The sequence below is a fragment of the Microplitis mediator genome, chromosome 7, assembly GCF_029852145.1.
Source record: "Microplitis mediator isolate UGA2020A chromosome 7, iyMicMedi2.1, whole genome shotgun sequence".
NCBI lineage: Eukaryota > Metazoa > Arthropoda > Insecta > Hymenoptera > Braconidae > Microplitis > Microplitis mediator.
The window spans coordinates 14,780,053-14,804,935 of record NC_079975.1 but is presented as its reverse complement, the minus strand read 5'-3'; the positions used below and the strand labels follow the sequence as shown (position 1 = coordinate 14,804,935).

The window sequence follows — 24,883 nt, the reverse complement described above, 5'->3', positions numbered from 1 at the left end:
TCTATCTATCTATCTATCTATCTATCTATCTATCTATCTATCTATCTATCTATCTATCTATCTATCTATCTATCTATCTATCTATCTATCTATCTATCTATCTATCTATCTATCTATCTATCTATCTATCTATCTATCTATCTATCTATCTATCTATCTATCTATCTATCTATCTATCTATCTATCTATCTATCTATCTATCTATCTATCTATCTATCTATCTATCTATCTATCTATCTATCTATCTATCTATCTATCTATCTATCTATCTATCTATCTATCTATCTATCTATCTATCTATCTATCTATCTATCTATCTATCTATCTATCTATCTATCTATCTATCTATCTATCTATCTATCTATCTATCTATCTATCTATCTATCTATCTATCTATCTATCTATCTATCTATCTATCTATCTATCTATCTATCTATCTATCTATCTATCTATCTATCTATCTATCTATCTATCTATCTATCTATCTATCTATCTATCTATCTATCTATCTATCTATCTATCTATCTATCTATCTATCTATCTATCTATCTATCTATCTATCTATCTATCTATCTATCTATCTATCTATCTATCTATCTATCTATCTATCTATCTATCTATCTATCTATCTATCTATCTATCTATCTATCTATCTATCTATCTATCTATCTATCTATCTATCTATCTATCTATCTATCTATCTATCTATCTATCTATCTATCTATCTATCTATCTATCTATCTATCTATCTATCTATCTATCTATCTATCTATCTATCTATCTATCTATCTATCTATCTATCTATCTATCTATCTATCTATCTATCTATCTATCTATCTATCTATCTATCTATCTATCTATCTATCTATCTATCTATCTATCTATCTATCTATCTATCTATCTATCTATCTATCTATCTATCTATCTATCTATCTATCTATCTATCTATCTATCTATCTATCTATCTATCTATCTATCTATCTATCTATCTATCCCACATTCAATTTAAATTTGATTCCGACTCGCTCTAAAAGATCTGCCCTCCTTTTTCACCAACGGTCAATAATCGAGGAAATACAGTCGCTAATGCACTGGGGTCGCACGGTCGAGTCTCGACATTTGGTTTGAGGGGTTGGCCAACCTGAGTGAAGAGGTACGAGGGCCAGAAACGTCAAGATATCGGTCTTTTGGCTCGCAGCAACCGCCATGGACGGACGTGCCTTACTACGACTTCCACTTATATCTCGGTTTCCACTACAATTTATATCAACTATCACTACTACTACTACACGTGCTGCTAGTCATAATTAAAATTGGCCAAGAGCGTATATGCCCACGACTCGTGGAAGCTCATTTAAATTCAAGTTTATGTAACTTAATGTCAGACTAATGATGAACGTGTACTTGGCGCAACTTATTACAGAGAATCTCGTTTTGGTGGGATTAATTTTTCAGTCTACATTTAAAGCAGATGCAGTTACAGCAGTTAAAAACAATTGTGGATATTTGTTTGATGTGACGGGTGAGCTGACGCCCATCCGTCTAATACTAATTAATCAATAATAGATAGATATATTTTAGTTCAGAAAGCAATACGTTTTATAGTAGTTTCTTTAGGCGCTACACAGCTGCACATAAATATCTCATTTCTTCAGTTGTATTAAGTCTTACTTTTATAAAGACAATGCGATGAGCAGACGTTTCGCGTGGTCAGCAATTTTGACTGTGGGAAGAAAAGAGTTCCGTTGGAGACTGCGAAGGGATATTTTCTTATGCAGCACGAAAGGAGTTCTCATGGGAATCGGCGGAGTGATATTTTGGAAGCAGAGGATGCAATTGCAGAAGAAGAGTTAGTTATTATAGTTAAGCTGATTCGAATAGTCGTCTGCTCGCGCATGAATATTATATCTCTCTTATTTTACCGCTTTTATGACAGATCACTATAAGAATACGTTTAATGCCGCTATTGTTGAATGAAAATATTGTATTAGTATCCGATTCATTTATGCTATCTTAGATTTGTAAAAGAGACTCTCAGGGCCTTTTCTGGGTACTCCTATATTTTGGGGACGCCCAATAAACAAATATCCATTAGATTCACATATAGTCATTCCTTCACTGAGCGACCCACACGCTTTATAACATACTATAAATTTCTAGAGACGCTGAGCTAGGCACGGTAAGATCGGTTACGCAGTAAGAACATTAAGGTGTTAGCTCACACGTAACAAAATTTTTGGCGCCCAACGTGGTTTTCGCCCAGCGAAGTGAGGTGAGTAAAGTGAATTTTCGGGAATTTTAGTGGTGAGTGCACAGTTGACGCGACAGGAAACTGTGAGACTGAGATACTCAATATTTTCCCGATAAATAAATTAGTGAACGGTGTCGTGAGATAGCAAGGAAAGTGCACACATTGAAGATAATATATGGAAAAAGAAGTGAATTGAATTGTGAAATATTGGAGGAATGTGAATTGGTATTGAGAAATATTGAAGAATAATTGAATTATACTGTGAAATATTGAAGATTTATAGATAAATATTGAATTGAAATGAAGATATGGAAAAATAAGTGCATTGAATTGAGAAATATTGAAGAAAAGTCAATTGAATTGAGAAATATTGAAGAATTATTGAGTTATACTGTGAAATATTGAATATTTATGGATAAATATTGAATTGAAATGAAAATATGGAAAAATAAGTGATTTGAATTGTGAAATATTGAAGAGAAGTGAATTGAATTGAGAAATATTGAAGAATTATTGAGTTATACTGTGAAATATTGAAGATTTATGGACGAATATTGAATTGAAATGAAAATATGGAAAAGTAAGTGAATTGAATTGTGAAATACTGAAGAAAAGTGAATTGAATTGAGAAATATTGAAGAATTATCAAATTATACTGTGAAATATTGAAGATCTATGAAAGAATATTGAATTGAAATGGAAATATGGAAAAATAAGTGAATCGAATTGTGAATTACTGAAGATTAATGAATTGAATTGTGAATTATTGAAGAATACTGAAGATTATTGAATTGAATTGTTAAATACTGAAGATTATTGAATCGAATTGTGAATTATTGAAGAATATTGAATTGAATTGTGAATTACTGAAGAATATTGAATTGAATTATGAGTTACTGAAGATTATTGAATTGAATTATGAATTATTGAAGAATATTGAATTGAATTGTGAATTGTCGACGAAATACTGAAGAATATTGAATTGAATTGTTAAATATTGAGAAATATTGAAGATTTGTAAAGATTTATTTAATTGAGTGCCAAATATTAGAGATTACTGAGAAATTGCCGAATGAACTGTAAAATCCTCTGAATTAGTGAAGCCGGTTGTTTGTGTGAAATTATATGTCAAAGTTGCCCCGCTAGTGATAAGTGAGAAAAATAGATAAGTGAGTGAAAAAGAAAAAAAAGAAAAGAGAAATAAAAAGTGAAATAAGTGATAAAAGCAAAGTGTACGAAAAAAAAAAAAGAAGAGGAAAATAGTAATCTGTAGTGCCACTAAGAGAAGAAGCCGTTGCAAAGAATCGGATACAACACCAGTCTGAGAGGAAATCAAAGCCAACAGACAGGGATGCTGATAGCAGTAGCATTATTCATCGTGGTGTCTATGTAAGTAGTAAAAATTGAGTCCTTTAACGATAGTAGTAATTCGGATCGACGGGAGTATTGGACTAACTGGAGGTTAGACAATCCAAGTGACTCCCCGTCAGGCTCTATAAGTTCGAAAGAATCGATCGAAGATTGTTCGTACGAGACTGACATAGAAATATCGGGGAATTATTAGACATTTTTGAAAAAATCGAGAAAAAACTAACGGTAATTCAAATTGCCCTGGTGCCGCTTCAGGTGCAAAAGCGGTAAAAACTATGGCGGAGACTGAAGAGGTTCAATTGAAACGAATCATATCGTTAATGCGGCATATACCGGTTTTCACAGGAGAGGGTGACGTGGAATCATTCATCGACGCTATCGAGTACAGTGCGACGAGGTTAAAGGCTGATGATGATCCGGTATTTATTTTTGAATTGTCAACGCGATTCGGGGGACTGGCTTTAAGCATTACGCGTACGTTTTTGAGAAAGGCAGAGTCTGTCAACCAAGTAATAGAGAAACTACGTCAAAATTTTGGTCGAACGGAAACATTCCATGCGGTAATACATCGATTGGCGGGAATGATTCAAGAGGATAATGAAAGTGTAACAAAATTTGGTGCGCGTCTGGAGGGTATAAAAGCGAAAGAGGAGAATAAAATAAGCAGGAGTGGATTAACAGCAGAACAGAAGGATTATCGAACAAAGGATTTGGAGGCGACAGTGCTGGAAACCTTTATTAATGGACTTTACGAAAAATTATCGTTCGCAGTCTCAAATAAAGAACCCAGAACTTTAGCAGACGCAATAAAGATCGCAATAGAGGCGGAGATACAATACGAGAGGACGAAAGCAGCGGAAAGAGCGAGAGAAGGAAAACTTAGGTTCAAGGAGCGGGAGCATGCAAGGATAAGACAGCTAACGCTTGAAGAAGAGGTGAAAGAAGAAGGTAAACAAGAAGGCACAGAATATATTCATAAACCAAAACCCAGCGCGGAATTTACGTATACAATTACTAATAAGAAGACTGCGGACAATGGAGACAAGCGAAGTTGTTTCACATGCGGGCAAGTTGGGCATTTAGCACGAAATTGCCCAGTTCCAATACAAAGCAAACGAAATTCTTGGGCACCAATGAATCAGCAGGGATTCCGGGGAAGAGTTCCACAGCAACAGAAGCGGTACTATGCGCAAAACGATAGATACAGAGGAAATGGGCGATATAATTATGGAAGAAGCGCTAATAATTGGCAGAATAATGGTAACTATGTATATGGACAGAATAGCAACAATTATAATGGGTATCGAAATGGAAATAATTATGGAAATCAATGGGGATGTAACGATCGTTACAAATGGATCGCGATTTAACCGTACTTTAATTTTTTTTTAATTCTTCTAATTTTTTTATTTTTATTAAAATAAGAATTTGACTGCGTAGTTCAAAGCACACCCAATAATATGTATAAAAATGCGTATACGTATATGTGAGGGTATATTCACATGTATATTCTTTCACACCTATAAATTCATCTAGCTCTTTTTGGGTTTGTTCTGAATTCTCACTGAAAGAGTGTGTGAATACGAATGGTCAAATCAGAAGAGTGAGAGAGAAAGGAAAATAGGAGTAATCAAGTAAGAAAACTCTGTATATCTCTCTCCCGCTATGTACAGCTGCACCGCTACGGCAGGTCCCTTACGAAGAGCTCACTGTCTCAATGTTTTTCACATGTCCAATGCAAGTCCCTCAAATCATCATAAATGTCACATAAATTCATTAAGATATTTCCGTGATCTAGTTTGAATTGAATTTTTACATCTGTTACCAATAGGTCCCGCTGTTCAGCGGATCCTTACTATTTCTTTTTTAACGTACAAATCTCTCTCGAATTTTATTTTTCTCTTAATTTTTAATTACATTTCTCAGAACCGTCTAAAATATTGGTAGCAAATGTCGTCATAAATTCGTCAGAGAGACGTTGTCTTTAAAAATTACATGGTCCCCCGCAGAACCTCTCTATTCCCTTTTTCTATCACCCAAATTTTTCCTCTCAATTTTATTTTTCTTTTAATTATATTTTTCTAGAGTATAAAAATATGTTGACCATAAAAGTCATCATATATTTGTCAAAGAGATGTCGTTTTAAAATCCCACGATTCCCCGCGGATCCTCACTTCCCCCTTTACCACCATAAAAAAACTTTTCTCTCAAATTTTTAATTATATTTCTCAGCAAATGTCATCATATCTTTTATAAAAGTTATTTTCGAACAGCCCACCGCGGACTTATTTTTCTATTTCATATCTTGTTTACTACAAAATACCAAGAATTCCCGCAATAAATATGTCATTCTCAGCTGCTCAAAAATCAAACCCTTATATATAATTTTTCCTCTTTCTTTAACCCATTCTTTATTTCATCTTCGGTCTTACTTTTCTTTCAAACCTTTTCATATATAAACCCAGGAAAAATACTCAAATTCAGTCATTACTTCTACTACCGAAACCCTTGTCGGATCTATCTAAATCCGAGAGTAAGACTCACTGAGTCGACTTCAAAATTCGTTCTCGTGACGCTCCACGCCTAGGCAATCGGAGGTCCTAGATCGATAATCGCAATTCGATTCTTTTAGTTTTTTTTTAAATTCAACATCTAAAAGTCATTACCGTCGCAACTAAAACCCTTGTCGGATCTATCCGCGAGCAAGACTCCAAAATTCGTTCTCGTGACGGTCCACAGCCTAGGCAACCGGACTCCTAGATCGATAAACGGACTTGAATATTAAAATTTAACATAAAAGGTCTTTACTTTTTAATTAAAACCTTTGTCGGATCCATCCGCGAGTAAGACTCACTGAGTCGACTTCAAAATTCGCTCTCGTGACGCTTCACAACCGGACTCCTAGATCGATGATCGCAACTCGATTCTTTTTCTAAAAATTATAAATTACGCGACTTAAACTTTATTTTTAAAACCTTTCCTCGTGAGGTCCTACGCTTAGACATCTGGACTCCTAGGTTGGATACCTAAAATAAAATCATTTGAGTTCGCATTAAAATTAATTAAACCCTTTCACGTGACGTCCAAATCGGAGTCCTTGTTCAGGAATAGTTAATTTCGCTAATAAAACCCTAAAAATCATAGCAAATTCACTCGAAGGCAAAGCCGGCCTTTCGGTTCAGCGTGCAGTGCGTTCGTTTGAATAGATTCAACCTGTGAATCTCAATAAAACTGTCATAAACATTGTAAATTCCCGTGTGCACAAATTCAAATTGGTGAATTTGGAGTGAGTGTGTGTGCAGGTATATCAACCCTTCTGGGTAAGTCTAAAATTATAATATTTTTATGTAAAATTTAACTTAACAATATACTACACATGTTTTTTTTATATACATTCGTCTTTTTCATTTACTATCCTTTTTCTCCGGCATTCAAGTGCTTGTAATTTGAGTCATAGTAAATTTAAGTAAGACAGAGAAAGAACACGGTCTTCTCGAGGGCCCATATTCACCGACCCAACATCCCTCTCGCTCAGAAATTCCGGACCTACCCTAACGCCACGCAGGTCATTGAACGGGACAGTCTATAGTACATCCGCTCGGTACGAATAGACAAATAAGTTATAAACGATACGAAATTATAACATTCTTATATCAGCCACGTGAGCCTAATTCCTTGGTTGGATGACAGAATAAAAATAATTTCACATTATAACTTATAAATTAATAATCGGTGGCCAATCATCCATATGTTCTCACACTAGCCACGTGACGGTTCAATCGAACTCCTTGGTTGAGTTATAGAACGAGGTAATTCGGTATTCCGATATTAAATAATAAATTAAAATAACCCTTTCGCCCGTCGCCTTCACTCACTCCGATCGTGACAGGGAAATTATGGAAATAATGGTTACTACGGCAGAGGCAGAGGTCAAGAAATTCAAGGCAATCTTAATAGGCGGTACAATAATTATGGTAACTCAGGTGCAATGGTGACGAACGCGTTCGAAACGCAGCAGCTTATGAACAGTTTGCCCGGTAATTACGACAATAGATGGGACGGATCACGTGGAGTTAATCAGCAGAACCGGGGAAATCAGATGTCCAACAGGGGTCCAAACGCACGGCCTTTAAACTAGAAAGGGCCGGTGCGATGACACGCTCCGTCGAAACGGCCAACTCAGAAGAAACGGATAAGGAGCGAATAAATGAAGAAAAAGAAGTAAAATCTGTTAAATTAGTGGGTGCTACGCATATATATGTAAAATTGAGAGCCGATAAAGTACTTGGAGGTACAGGTATCTTCCTCATTGACACGGGCGCAGAAATAAATTTAATACGACGAGACTCACTGGAATTAAGAACAAAAATTGACAGTACAAAAAGAACGCTGGTAAAAGGTATAACATCCGATACTATAACTACGATAGGTCAAGTTGAACTAGAGATAGAAGGTCAATGGGTACTGTTTGATATCGTGGGAGAGGAATTTAACATAAAAGAAGATGGTATATTGGGCCAGCCGTTCTTTTCAGCACAAAATTCGCAAATTGATTTTGGTAATAAAACTGTTTCAATTAATAATAAGAAATATTACTTTTTGGATGATATTATAAAAATTCCGAGAAGGTATGTAAAAATGATAGAGGTAGGAGTTATAAATAACGTTTCGGAAGGATATATTCCACGGTGTGATATTGCACCAGGAATATATTTGGGAGAAGCCATAGTATCAGTCCACCAGGGTGCAGCGAAAATGTACGCATTTAACACTACAGAAAAAGAACATGATTTTGCGATACCGTACGTTGAAGTTGAATATTTTGAAGAGATAACAGCAGAGGAAAAGGTGCGGTTCACTGAAAAAACGGAGCAAGAAAATATAGCAGAACGAACAGAACGAGTACTAAATTTAATATCGGTATCACATCTGGACAAAGAAGAACTAAATACACGAATGGAAAAAATTAAAGGATCAAAAAAAAATTCTAAATTTTTAGGCGATTTTCAACAGGCTCTGACTTTGAGAGAAATGGTCGTACAAGAAAATAAAAAAAAGTAAATTGTAGCTCCAAGTATCTACTTTTTGGATTAGAACTTTAAAATTTTTAGCGTCAGCGGTTTTTGAGTAATCTTAGAAAAACCAACGACAAAAAAATTTTCAAATTTTTATAATTTTTTTTTTTTGGTCTCCGGGCGTGGAAAAAATTATTTTTGCTTAACCACTATGAGGATCGGATACCTTTATTATTCAGCTTTAATTTCTTTTTTTATGGACCTTGATACGTCCACTTCTCGCCGAGATATCGGTCTTCAAATGGAAAAGGATCCTTTTGTCTTTGATTATCGATATCTCAGAAACCAATGATCGCACAGAAAGTTAGTGGTGGGTTTTGAAAACTTGAATAAATTCCCTTCAATGATTAGCCATTGCTTTTTCGAAAAAAAAATTTTTTCCTATCGTCACATGAATTTAAAAATGCAACAAAAAAAGGGCTTTTTGTGGTTTTTTGGAAAATCAAGCGCTGAAACGAAAATATTGTGGAAATCGATAATGTTGACTGTGCATTTTACAGTTCAATATGTTCACAAAAACCCTGCAGAAAGCCAGATTAATCCAACCAGCCGTTTTTTTGTTTCACGCGATCAAATTTTTAAAAAAATTAAAGGATCACGTTTTTTGCTCTGAAAAGCTCATAATCTTTAACAAGATGAAAACAAAAATTTTTTCGGAGCTTTTTCCGCAATTTTATTGCAGACAGTGCTTAAATATCCAAAAAAGAAAAAACTTTTTTTTCGAAACAAAATTTGCAAAAAAAAAATTTTTTCAAAAAATTTTTTTTTTGGAATTACTTTAGAAAATTTACAAAACCAACACCCAATAATTTTTAGCACGTTTACGTCGCTGCATTCCGTGATTTTACTGATCTCTCAGTCATTAAATTAAAAAAAAATTTTTTTTTTTTGAAAATTTTGTTTCGAAAAAAAAGTTTTTTCTTTTTTGGATATTTAAGCACTGTCTGCAATAAAATTGCGGAAAAAGCTCCGAAAAAATTTTTGTTTTCATCTTGTTAAAGATTATGAGCTTTTCAGAGCAAAAAACGTGATCCTTTAATTTTTTTAAAAATTTGATCGCGTGAAACAAAAAAACGGCTGGTTGGATTAATCTGGCTTTCTGCAGGGTTTTTGTGAACATATTGAACTGTAAAATGCACAGTCAACATTATCGATTTCCACAATATTTTCGTTTCAGCGCTTGATTTTCCAAAAAACCACAAAAAGCCCTTTTTTTGTTGCATTTTTAAATTCATGTGACGATAGGAAAAAATTTTTTTTTCGAAAAAGCAATGGCTAATCATTGAAGGGAATTTATTCAAGTTTTCAAAACCCACCACTAACTTTCTGTGCGATCATTGGTTTCTGAGATATCGATAATCAAAGACAAAAGGATCCTTTTCCATTTGAAGACCGATATCTCGGCGAGAAGTGGACGTATCAAGGTCCATAAAAAAAGAAATTAAAGCTGAATAATAAAGGTATCCGATCCTCATAGTGGTTAAGCAAAAATAATTTTTTCCACGCCCGGAGACCAAAAAAAAAAAATTATAAAAATTTGAAAATTTTTTTGTCGTTGGTTTTTCTAAGATTACTCAAAAACCGCTGACGCTAAAAATTTTAAAGTTCTAATCCAAAAAGTAGATACTTGGAGCTACAATTTACTTTTTTTTATTTTCTTGTACGACCATTTCTCTCAAAGTTAGAGCCTGTTGAAAATCGCCTAAAAATTTAGAATTTTTTTTTGATCCTTTAATTTTTTCCATTAGTGTACAGTGCGGCAGAACATCGAATACGAACCAAGAGTTTACATATTACCAGGTGAACGGCTGAATGCAGCGAATGTTCCACCTCATCGGATAAGAACAAAAGATGATAACCCAATTAATATCAAACAGTATCGCATGCCGCATCATTTAAAAGACGTATTAAAAGAACGAAAACAAGGAATGATTGATGCTGATATAATTGAACCATCGGATTCTGCATACAGTTCACCCGTATGGATCGTTCCCAAGAAACCAAAAGCTGATGGAACTAAAGATTGGAGGTTGGTAATCGATTTTCGAAGGTTAAACGGTAAAACAATACCAAACTCGTATCCGTTACCAGATATCCGGGACATTTTAGATCAAAATGGTGATGCTGTATATTTTTCTGTGTTTGATCTCGATTCGGGATTTTATTAGATACCATTGGCAGAACAAGATCGACATAAAACGGCATTTTCAGTCCCGATGGGACATTATCAGTTCAAGAGGATGGCGATGGGTTTGAAAGGTGGTCCACTGACGTTTCAAAGTACGATGGAAAACGTATTGTCCGGATTGCAAGGTGTAATATTATTTATTTATGTCGATGACGCAGTAATGTATGCAAGAACATTAGAAGAACATTGTCAAAAATATTTGCAATTTGTTGATTGGTTTGGTTTGAAGACCACGGAAACCGTTGCCGGTGACTTCCGTGACCTTGGCGGACCGTATTCTCCACCGTCCATCTTACGGCTTCAAATAAATTAATATTTTATGTATATATATACTATAGCAAACGTAATCATAACATTGGACAATCTTTGGAAGCCTTCCTTCCAAAGATGACTTCTATATGAGGTTTGAAGACCACGGAAACCGTTGCCGGTGACTTCCGTGACCTTGGCGGACCGTATTCTCCACCGTCCATCTTACGGCTTCAAATAAATTAATATTTTATGTATATATATACTATAGCAAACGTAATCATAACATTGGACAATCTTTGGAAGCCTTCCTTCCAAAGATGACTTCTATATGAGGTTTGAAGACCACGGAAACCGTTGCCGGTGACTTCCGTGACCTTGGCGGACCGTATTCTCCACCGTCCATCTTACGGCTTCAAATAAATTAATATTTTATGTATATATATACTATAGCAAACGTAATCATAACATTGGACAATCTTTGGAAGCCTTCCTTCCAAAGATGACTTCTATATGAGGTTTGAAGACCACGGAAACCGTTGCCGGTGACTTCCGTGACCTTGGCGGACCGTATTCTCCACCGTCCATCTTACGGCTTCAAATAAATTAATATTTTATGTATATATATACTATAGCAAACGTAATCATAACATTGGACAATCTTTGGAAGCCTTCCTTCCAAAGATGACTTCTATATGAGGTTTGAAGACCACGGAAACCGTTGCCGGTGACTTCCGTGACCTTGGCGGACCGTATTCTCCACCGTCCATCTTACGGCTTCAAATAAATTAATATTTTATGTATATATATACTATAGCAAACGTAATCATAACATTGGACAATCTTTGGAAGCCTTCCTTCCAAAGATGACTTCTATATGAGGTTTGAAGACCACGGAAACCGTTGCCGGTGACTTCCGTGACCTTGGCGGACCGTATTCTCCACCGTCCATCTTACGGCTTCAAATAAATTAATATTTTATGTATATATATACTATAGCAAACGTAATCATAACATTGGACAATCTTTGGAAGCCTTCCTTCCAAAGATGACTTCTATATGAGGTTTGAAGACCACGGAAACCGTTGCCGGTGACTTCCGTGACCTTGGCGGACCGTATTCTCCACCGTCCATCTTACGGCTTCAAATAAATTAATATTTTATGTATATATATACTATAGCAAACGTAATCATAACATTGGACAATCTTTGGAAGCCTTCCTTCCAAAGATGACTTCTATATGAGGTTTGAAGACCACGGAAACCGTTGCCGGTGACTTCCGTGACCTTGGCGGACCGTATTCTCCACCGTCCATCTTACGGCTTCAAATAAATTAATATTTTATGTATATATATACTATAGCAAACGTAATCATAACATTGGACAATCTTTGGAAGCCTTCCTTCCAAAGATGACTTCTATATGAGGTTTGAAGACCACGGAAACCGTTGCCGGTGACTTCCGTGACCTTGGCGGACCGTATTCTCCACCGTCCATCTTACGGCTTCAAATAAATTAATATTTTATGTATATATATACTATAGCAAACGTAATCATAACATTGGACAATCTTTGGAAGCCTTCCTTCCAAAGATGACTTCTATATGAGGTTTGAAGACCACGGAAACCGTTGCCGGTGACTTCCGTGACCTTGGCGGACCGTATTCTCCACCGTCCATCTTACGGCTTCAAATAAATTAATATTTTATGTATATATATACTATAGCAAACGTAATCATAACATTGGACAATCTTTGGAAGCCTTCCTTCCAAAGATGACTTCTATATGAGGTTTGAAGACCACGGAAACCGTTGCCGGTGACTTCCGTGACCTTGGCGGACCGTATTCTCCACCGTCCATCTTACGGCTTCAAATAAATTAATATTTTATGTATATATATACTATAGCAAACGTAATCATAACATTGGACAATCTTTGGAAGCCTTCCTTCCAAAGATGACTTCTATATGAGGTTTGAAGACCACGGAAACCGTTGCCGGTGACTTCCGTGACCTTGGCGGACCGTATTCTCCACCGTCCATCTTACGGCTTCAAATAAATTAATATTTTATGTATATATATACTATAGCAAACGTAATCATAACATTGGACAATCTTTGGAAGCCTTCCTTCCAAAGATGACTTCTATATGAGGTTTGAAGACCACGGAAACCGTTGCCGGTGACTTCCGTGACCTTGGCGGACCGTATTCTCCACCGTCCATCTTACGGCTTCAAATAAATTAATATTTTATGTATATATATACTATAGCAAACGTAATCATAACATTGGACAATCTTTGGAAGCCTTCCTTCCAAAGATGACTTCTATATGAGGTTTGAAGACCACGGAAACCGTTGCCGGTGACTTCCGTGACCTTGGCGGACCGTATTCTCCACCGTCCATCTTACGGCTTCAAATAAATTAATATTTTATGTATATATATACTATAGCAAACGTAATCATAACATTGGACAATCTTTGGAAGCCTTCCTTCCAAAGATGACTTCTATATGAGGTTTGAAGACCACGGAAACCGTTGCCGGTGACTTCCGTGACCTTGGCGGACCGTATTCTCCACCGTCCATCTTACGGCTTCAAATAAATTAATATTTTATGTATATATATACTATAGCAAACGTAATCATAACATTGGACAATCTTTGGAAGCCTTCCTTCCAAAGATGACTTCTATATGAGGTTTGAAGACCACGGAAACCGTTGCCGGTGACTTCCGTGACCTTGGCGGACCGTATTCTCCACCGTCCATCTTACGGCTTCAAATAAATTAATATTTTATGTATATATATACTATAGCAAACGTAATCATAACATTGGACAATCTTTGGAAGCCTTCCTTCCAAAGATGACTTCTATATGAGGTTTGAAGACCACGGAAACCGTTGCCGGTGACTTCCGTGACCTTGGCGGACCGTATTCTCCACCGTCCATCTTACGGCTTCAAATAAATTAATATTTTATGTATATATATACTATAGCAAACGTAATCATAACATTGGACAATCTTTGGAAGCCTTCCTTCCAAAGATGACTTCTATATGAGGTTTGAAGACCACGGAAACCGTTGCCGGTGACTTCCGTGACCTTGGCGGACCGTATTCTCCACCGTCCATCTTACGGCTTCAAATAAATTAATATTTTATGTATATATATACTATAGCAAACGTAATCATAACATTGGACAATCTTTGGAAGCCTTCCTTCCAAAGATGACTTCTATATGAGGTTTGAAGACCACGGAAACCGTTGCCGGTGACTTCCGTGACCTTGGCGGACCGTATTCTCCACCGTCCATCTTACGGCTTCAAATAAATTAATATTTTATGTATATATATACTATAGCAAACGTAATCATAACATTGGACAATCTTTGGAAGCCTTCCTTCCAAAGATGACTTCTATATGAGGTTTGAAGACCACGGAAACCGTTGCCGGTGACTTCCGTGACCTTGGCGGACCGTATTCTCCACCGTCCATCTTACGGCTTCAAATAAATTAATATTTTATGTATATATATACTATAGCAAACGTAATCATAACATTGGACAATCTTTGGAAGCCTTCCTTCCAAAGATGACTTCTATATGAGGTTTGAAGACCACGGAAACCGTTGCCGGTGACTTCCGTGACCTTGGCGGACCGTATTCTCCACCGTCCATCTTACGGCTTCAAATAAATTAATATTTTATGTATATATATACTATAGCAAACGTAATCATAACATTGGACAATCTTTGGAAGCCTTCCTTCCAAAGATGACTTCTATATGAGGTTTGAAGACCACGGAAACCGTTGCCGGTGACTTCCGTGACCTTGGCGGACCGTATTCTCCACCGTCCATCTTACGGCTTCAAATAAATTAATATTTTATGTATATATATACTATAGCAAACGTAATCATAACATTGGACAATCTTTGGAAGCCTTCCTTCCAAAGATGACTTCTATATGAGGTTTGAAGACCACGGAAACCGTTGCCGGTGACTTCCGTGACCTTGGCGGACCGTATTCTCCACCGTCCATCTTACGGCTTCAAATAAATTAATATTTTATGTATATATATACTATAGCAAACGTAATCATAACATTGGACAATCTTTGGAAGCCTTCCTTCCAAAGATGACTTCTATATGAGGTTTGAAGACCACGGAAACCGTTGCCGGTGACTTCCGTGACCTTGGCGGACCGTATTCTCCACCGTCCATCTTACGGCTTCAAATAAATTAATATTTTATGTATATATATACTATAGCAAACGTAATCATAACATTGGACAATCTTTGGAAGCCTTCCTTCCAAAGATGACTTCTATATGAGGTTTGAAGACCACGGAAACCGTTGCCGGTGACTTCCGTGACCTTGGCGGACCGTATTCTCCACCGTCCATCTTACGGCTTCAAATAAATTAATATTTTATGTATATATATACTATAGCAAACGTAATCATAACATTGGACAATCTTTGGAAGCCTTCCTTCCAAAGATGACTTCTATATGAGGTTTGAAGACCACGGAAACCGTTGCCGGTGACTTCCGTGACCTTGGCGGACCGTATTCTCCACCGTCCATCTTACGGCTTCAAATAAATTAATATTTTATGTATATATATACTATAGCAAACGTAATCATAACATTGGACAATCTTTGGAAGCCTTCCTTCCAAAGATGACTTCTATATGAGGTTTGAAGACCACGGAAACCGTTGCCGGTGACTTCCGTGACCTTGGCGGACCGTATTCTCCACCGTCCATCTTACGGCTTCAAATAAATTAATATTTTATGTATATATATACTATAGCAAACGTAATCATAACATTGGACAATCTTTGGAAGCCTTCCTTCCAAAGATGACTTCTATATGAGGTTTGAAGACCACGGAAACCGTTGCCGGTGACTTCCGTGACCTTGGCGGACCGTATTCTCCACCGTCCATCTTACGGCTTCAAATAAATTAATATTTTATGTATATATATACTATAGCAAACGTAATCATAACATTGGACAATCTTTGGAAGCCTTCCTTCCAAAGATGACTTCTATATGAGGTTTGAAGACCACGGAAACCGTTGCCGGTGACTTCCGTGACCTTGGCGGACCGTATTCTCCACCGTCCATCTTACGGCTTCAAATAAATTAATATTTTATGTATATATATACTATAGCAAACGTAATCATAACATTGGACAATCTTTGGAAGCCTTCCTTCCAAAGATGACTTCTATATGAGGTTTGAAGACCACGGAAACCGTTGCCGGTGACTTCCGTGACCTTGGCGGACCGTATTCTCCACCGTCCATCTTACGGCTTCAAATAAATTAATATTTTATGTATATATATACTATAGCAAACGTAATCATAACATTGGACAATCTTTGGAAGCCTTCCTTCCAAAGATGACTTCTATATGAGGTTTGAAGACCACGGAAACCGTTGCCGGTGACTTCCGTGACCTTGGCGGACCGTATTCTCCACCGTCCATCTTACGGCTTCAAATAAATTAATATTTTATGTATATATATACTATAGCAAACGTAATCATAACATTGGACAATCTTTGGAAGCCTTCCTTCCAAAGATGACTTCTATATGAGGTTTGAAGACCACGGAAACCGTTGCCGGTGACTTCCGTGACCTTGGCGGACCGTATTCTCCACCGTCCATCTTACGGCTTCAAATAAATTAATATTTTATGTATATATATACTATAGCAAACGTAATCATAACATTGGACAATCTTTGGAAGCCTTCCTTCCAAAGATGACTTCTATATGAGGTTTGAAGACCACGGAAACCGTTGCCGGTGACTTCCGTGACCTTGGCGGACCGTATTCTCCACCGTCCATCTTACGGCTTCAAATAAATTAATATTTTATGTATATATATACTATAGCAAACGTAATCATAACATTGGACAATCTTTGGAAGCCTTCCTTCCAAAGATGACTTCTATATGAGGTTTGAAGACCACGGAAACCGTTGCCGGTGACTTCCGTGACCTTGGCGGACCGTATTCTCCACCGTCCATCTTACGGCTTCAAATAAATTAATATTTTATGTATATATATACTATAGCAAACGTAATCATAACATTGGACAATCTTTGGAAGCCTTCCTTCCAAAGATGACTTCTATATGAGGTTTGAAGACCACGGAAACCGTTGCCGGTGACTTCCGTGACCTTGGCGGACCGTATTCTCCACCGTCCATCTTACGGCTTCAAATAAATTAATATTTTATGTATATATATACTATAGCAAACGTAATCATAACATTGGACAATCTTTGGAAGCCTTCCTTCCAAAGATGACTTCTATATGAGGTTTGAAGACCACGGAAACCGTTGCCGGTGACTTCCGTGACCTTGGCGGACCGTATTCTCCACCGTCCATCTTACGGCTTCAAATAAATTAATATTTTATGTATATATATACTATAGCAAACGTAATCATAACATTGGACAATCTTTGGAAGCCTTCCTTCCAAAGATGACTTCTATATGAGGTTTGAAGACCACGGAAACCGTTGCCGGTGACTTCCGTGACCTTGGCGGACCGTATTCTCCACCGTCCATCTTACGGCTTCAAATAAATTAATATTTTATGTATATATATACTATAGCAAACGTAATCATAACATTGGACAATCTTTGGAAGCCTTCCTTCCAAAGATGACTTCTATATGAGGTTTGAAGACCACGGAAACCGTTGCGTATTAAAACCGGCAAAGTGCGAATTTTTACGGCGGGAAGTTGCGTATTTGGGACACATAATCAGTGCGGAGGGAGTAAAACCGAATCCGGCAAAAGTGGAAGCGGTCGAAATGTTTAAGAGACCAACGGACGAAAAGAAAGTGCGAGAATTTCTTGGACTTGCAGGATATTATAGAAGATTCATCCGAAATTTTGCAGGTAAAGCGAAGCCTTTGACTGATTTATTGAAAAAAGACGCTATTTTTACATGGGGTGAATCTCAGTCATTTAAAATACTGAAAGAAGAATTATGTAGAGATGTAATGTTGCAGTATCCGAACTTTGAATTACCGTTCATTGTCGCTACAGATACATCAGACTTTGCATTGGGTGCAGTATTAAGCCAAGGGAAACTTGGAGAAGATAGAGCGATAAGTTATGCTTCTCGAGCTTTGTCAAAGACAGAAAGAAATTACACAGTGACCAAGAAAGAATTATTGGCTATTATGTATGCTGTTGACACGTTCAGACCATATATTTTTGGTAAGAAATTTACATTAGTTACCGACCATCAACCGTTGCAGTGGCTCAAGTCTACAAAAAGCCCCGGAGAGCACATTCGGCGATGGGTAAATCGATTAGAAGAATATGAATATGAAGCTATCCATCGACCAGGTAAGAATTACACAAATGCAGATGCTTTATCACGAAACCCGGTGAGAAACGAAAACGGTGAATTATTAGCAATGGTGGAAGTAAATGTTGGTAAAAAAGCAAGAGAGGAAGCATCAGCAACACACTCATCAGCTGATGGAAGAGGTCAGAGAGGAAAGGTCAAAAATTTAAAGAAGAAATTAAGAAGGACGATCATCAATATAATACATCATCGGGAGAGTCTGACATCGAAATGAGGACTGACAATGATACGAGAAGAAATGATAAGCCAAATCCAGCTGTGATTACTCCAAATCCGGGCCCATCGGGTATACAACAACAAAAAGAAGAACGACGAAGGGGACGTCCAAGAGGAAGTAAGTCGCGACCCAAGAAGGTGGTACGGATTCCCCTCAGTGACAGCGAGTCAGCACGGGGAATGGCAAGTGATGGAAGTGGGGAGTATTATGTGCCGTCCGGATCAGCGTCAGAACCTGGAGCGGAACCACAAATTGCCAGTAGTCGTCCGCAACGGAGTAAAAATAAAGCAAAAATGGAAGGGAAGATGCAAAAAGCAGATAAAGATAAAGAAGTGGAACAGGAAACCAAGAGACAACAATCAGCAGAAGAAGGCAGGGTAGCAGCGAAAGGAAAAATCAAGACACCACCAGCTGTTAGAGAAAAAGTGAAAAAGAAAATGAGAGACGAAGTGATTGAAGTGCAAAAAACCCAGGTTGACACAACACGAGCTGGAGCCGAATATGGACGTACCAATGGAACAAGAGGATACGGGACACGAGTATCAACAAAACTACGATGAAAAAGATGATAAGAATAGTAACGAACCATGGCGATTCCTGTTATCGGAAGATTTTAAAGCAAGAAGTACTTGTGTTAATGACTCCACGGATTTAGAGTCAGATTCGGGAGACTCATTAATGGAATGGGATGTTCCGAATGATTACTGTACAAACCCGGAAGAAAAATTAAAATTAAAACATTCAAGACAGCATGTCACCGATGTTAACGACAATTCCGCTTTCTTTGTACCAGCCAACGGGGATGTGAATTCAGATTTAACGGACGTGCTACTCGAGATGAAGTGGATAAATACGGCAAATTTACAAGGAACTCAGCTGGAAAAAGATGATATTTTGATAATCAATAAGCGGAAAAGACACGGATTGGGGTTGGTCTACTCAGTCGATGCTAATGGTCGTACATCAGAAAAAATAATAGATATGATTATGGAGTCTTTGGGGATACTGATAAAACGACAAGAGTATAAGACTTTGAGAGTTCCGACGGAAGGTGATCATTTAAATAAAGCGCAAGATTACTACATTGGGAAATTACATGAGATTGTAAAGGAACAGAATATAGGAATAACGGTGTGTGGTGGAAAACTGAAGGTACCCAAGGCTATCAACAGAAGATCATTGATGAGAGAGCATCATACGTCCGCTGTTGGAGGACACAAGGGGATGATAAAGACATATCGCCGAATAAGAACTCGATTTTATTGGAGAACGATGCAGCAAGATGTGAGAAATTTTGTGAAAAATTGTTTTATTTGCCAGCAACGAAAGTTAGTACGCGTAAAGCCTAAGAAGCCGATGATGATTACTGATACACCGGAGACCGCATTTGAAAAAATTTCCATGGATATTTATGGGCCACGAGAAGAAACGAGGCGGGTTTACAAATACATTCTGACTGAGCAGGACTTGTTAACAAAATTCGGGATAGCGATTCCACTCAGACAACAAGAAGCTGAAAATGTAACAAAGGCATTGGCAGGAAAAGTAATTTGCTTGTTTGGGGCACCAAGAGCAATCCTGACAGATCAAGGAACAAATTTTATGAGTGATATGATACAGCGTCTATGTAATTTGTTCCGAATAAGGCATTTAAATACAACAGCGTATCATCCACAGTCCAATGGGTCAATTGAGAGGAGTCACCACTCTCTTACGGAGTATTTAAAAAATTTTATAGACAAATATCGAGAATGGGATGAATGGCTCGACTTTGCGATGTTTTCGTATAATACGGGTGTGCACGAGGCGACAAATTATACTCCACATGAGCTCGTTTTTGGTAGACCCGCGCTAGTGCCATCAGAATTTTCACGAGAAGGAGCGGCGGGCGGAAGATCGTACCATGATTACCTGGATGAGTTAGTTGACACACTGGAAACAACTCGTAGGCTGGCGAAAGAAAACTTGGAAAGAGCGAAAGAAAGTCGGCAACTGGGTGTGGCTGCTATAAGAACCGAGGACAGATAAAATGAAGGATCATTATGACGGCCCGTACGAGGTAATCAGAATATTTGACAACAAAAACGTCGAGTTGATGGTAAAAGAAAAAAAAGTTCATCAGGAAACAATAAAACTTGCGCATATTGCTTCAGAATCTGATTCAGCAAATCCACAATTGAAGATGTATTAATACGATAAACAATATTATTATTAAAATAAAGCGAAAGAAAAAAAATCACCATAGCAATGATAGATAAAAATTACTCTGTTGGCAGATAAATAAAGAAGAGAGAAGATGGAACAAGAGAAGGCGAAACGACTGATGAATGAAGCAATAGATATGGATGGAAGCAACGAGGTGACGGCAATAATAAGACGCTATGGGTTGTCATATGTACCAGAATGGAGGGAAGGATATGCGCTAATTATAAGGGCACTGCTGCGAAAAAAGGAAGAGGCGGTGGAAGCTCTCATTATGCGGGATGCAAATATAAATGGACCAGATCACGCAAACTCCATAGTTCCATTATGCAGAATTTTGAAATATTCAAAAACGGAATTAGCATGGTTGCTCATAGCTCGAGGTGCAAACATCAATGCGGATAATGATGACAGTGGAAATCGACCAATACATCAACTTGTCATCGCTGTTGGACAGGGAACAGGACAAGGTTGGCGGAAATAATGGAATATATGCTACAGAATGGAGTCGAGGCAGAGGCACGAAATCGTGAAGGAATGACAGCTGCGCACCTGGATGTACGACGTATGTACATGGGAATATTTAATTTGTTCACTGAACACGACGTGAATATGGACATCGAAGATGAAAAAGGAATAACACCACTATTTTATGCAGTGGAATATGGACAATCGGAAAAGGTAAACGCATTATTAAAACAAGGGGCTAGAGTAAATCATAGAGATTGCTATGGAATGACACCGCTATTCATGATATTTAAGAAAATTTTAACTCGCCGGTATGAAGGGGACAATTTATACAGTCCAGAGCACATAAGGAAGATGGAAATAACAAGAATGCTAATAAGATTTGGAGCCAATGTCAATCAGCAGACGACTAATGGGGACGTAACACCATTGCACCTAGCTGGAGCGAGAGGATATGATGAGATTGTAACAATGCTGCTGGAAAATGGAGCGGATGTTAATTTAAAAGACAAGAAAGGAAGATACGTTGTACAATACTGCTGATATGCGCGGCAAGATGATAATTTGCCTGAAGGATACGAAAAAGAGCCGGACGAAATATAGCCAGCCACTGAGGGACACGTCAGTTGGACGCATTTAATAATCAGACAGTTCCTCATAAAGAAAAGAGTCATAGGTGATATGATAAACCAGGATTTGGAGCTGGAATTATTGTACTTGAAGCAGGATGAAGAGGACTATGAAGTAAAATGTAAAGAGGAAGTGGAAGAAATGAAGGAGATTGTCTTAATACGCCAAGGAGAAAGAAAGGTGACACCTATCGACGTGTGGAAAGCATCAACGGAAAATATGAAGCGATTTATGAGGCATAAGGATTTTGTCCGAAATCTTCAACGAGGAAAGATCGGCCACTACGGATATGAAATGTTGGAAGAAGTCGTGGCAGCAAGATTCAGGGAAAAGCTTATCAAACGGGCTATTCGGGTGTTAAATAACGCGACAAGAAACAGCAAGATACCATTAGAAGATTTGCCAAAGTATGTGTTTGATGAAATCGTTGGTAATATTAATAATGAAGAACTCATCAAAATGACGCGCATGGACCAATAATTATAAATGTGCAAAGAAAAGTGAAAACAGAGAAATAGTCGTTAATACGTGAATAAGCAAAAAAAAAATATATATATATATATATATATATATATATATATATATATATATATATATATATATATATATATATATATATATATATATATATATATATATATATATATATATATATATATATATATATATATATATATATATATATATATATATATAGCAAAAAAAATATATATATATATATTTTTTTTTTGCTAATTCACGTATTAACGACTATTTCTCTGTTTTCACTTTTCTTTGCACATTTATAATTATTGGTCCATGCGCGTCATTTTGATGATATATATATATATATATGATAATGGAATGATTATTGAATGTATCAATAGTTCCGTACGAAATAAAAAAAAAAAAAATAATTAACTCGAATTTCACCTTCTGATTTTTTTTATCTATAGTAATAATAATGGAAATAAGTTAGAATAATAGAGTGGGAGGAAGAATTTTAAAATTTCACTGCATGAAAACCCGGTACCGGTAAACTATTCTTCTATTTTTACTTTCTGCTGCTTTCTATTGCATGGCTTCAGATCATATAAATGAAACTCTAATAAATTCTTTCTCCGACTCGAGGAATTAATCAATAAGTAAGAATAATGATCTATATTTAAGTCAAAAATATAATTGCGAATAACTGTGCATAATTCCACCGGACATTAATAAGAATCGAGTGGGAAATAAATAAGAGAAAGAATGTAAGTATAAAAGACAGAGATTCGTTGTGTTGGGAAACACCGAAAAAAAGGCAAGTAAAGAATTATATTATTATAAAGGAAAATTTATTAAGAAGATAGACGTGAGGGTAGAAGTAAGATTGCAGGAATAATAATTATAGTTGTGGTAGTACGGAAATCGATGGATTTTACCAACGGTGATTCGATCTTGCAATTCAGTTATCTTTAGTCCCCACGTTTCCAGATTATTACAGTTCACGACGGTTCCAGCTCATCTAAATAAAATATTTGGAATCAGTACAATTAAGGAAGTAAAAGAAATATAATAAAAGGGAGTTTAATGGACTTACCAAGTGCGAGGAAATCTACTTTCCTCACCTTTCTTTTTCCATTATCCCAAAACTTAAAACCATCCCGATTGGCGATATAAATGCATAATATTGGTTCAAATTTTCCATTCTTTTCCTGTTACTTTTGACGTTTTTGTTAAGATTAGTTGGTTGATGATGTTTTTATACTTTTCTCGTTGTGATTCCAAATTTTCTTGTCTTTATCAGATTGGTGCATGCCGCAAATAAAATATGTCGTTACTCGCACCTATAAATTAAGAACGATAATTCATTAGGGTAGCGGATATGTAGATGTGCAGGATTAGTTCACAAAAAAAAAAGGGGGAATTCAGACAAGTGATCACATGACAGTGTCGAGTGAACATAGCCGAATTAATTTTATTACTTACCATTTTTTTTGGTTTTCGTCGGGCAAATTAAAGAAATAATCAAAATTTTTCATTTTTCGATCAAAGAAAAATTCTAATAAATATTAATATGAACAGAACCAAAAGGAAACTGAATGAATAAGGAAAATGCATACTACCTTTCACATAGTTACGATAATTATCAATTAGATTATGTACAGTGTGAGTATAACAATGTAATAAGTAAAGTAAATCAAAAAAAATATTCGTATTAGTCTTTTCCTTTTTCTTTTCTTCTTATATGTATAAAAGAAGAAAACTTAATAAATGGAATATTTTTTTTTGTTAAGCTCTATGCGGCCGTGTCCGGAAAGGCAGGCGGCGTTTGGGACAAAATCCTGGAAGTGTAAATTAAATTAGTAAAACTTATATATGAAATAGAAAGAGGAACAGAAAAAAAAAGAAGAAAAAAAATATATGAAAAAAAAATTAAAGCGGATACTTACTGCTCGACGATAATCTTATTGACAGCGATCTTTTCCAGCTCGGGCCATGATTGCCAGAAAATATGTATGTCCGGAGACTGGAACGATCGCATCGGGGCACTAAGGGTACGTGCGTAAAAGAATGCCCGAGTCCGAACTAGCGAGTTCTCTGACTCATAGCGTTCGGGGGTTGTGGGTTCATTAGCATCCGAAGATATGCCACGATCCGGAGAATAATCTAGAAAATAAGTAAAAACGAAGAACGAATTTTTTATTTTTAGTTTAAAGACGATCAAATTATGTAAACTTACGTATATGGACGCGCGATGTCGGCAGAACTCGGTCAAGGTTACGCCTTGTTGGAACATATTGCTAAAAGAAAAACGAACGAAATGAAATGAATGAATGAATGAGGAATGGTTAGAGAAAAC

At 36.7% G+C, this 24,883-nt stretch overlaps 1 protein-coding gene across 1 annotated transcript; it reads left to right on the top strand.

The window, feature by feature from the left end:
- The first annotated feature begins 21,444 nt into the window (after window positions 1-21,444).
- Window positions 21,445-21,972, top strand: LOC130671925 (ankyrin-1-like). Its single transcript, XM_057476066.1, has one exon. It carries the CDS (start codon window positions 21,445-21,447, stop codon window positions 21,970-21,972), a length of 528 nt encoding a protein of 175 aa, XP_057332049.1.
- Window positions 21,973-24,883: the final 2,911 nt, after the last annotated feature.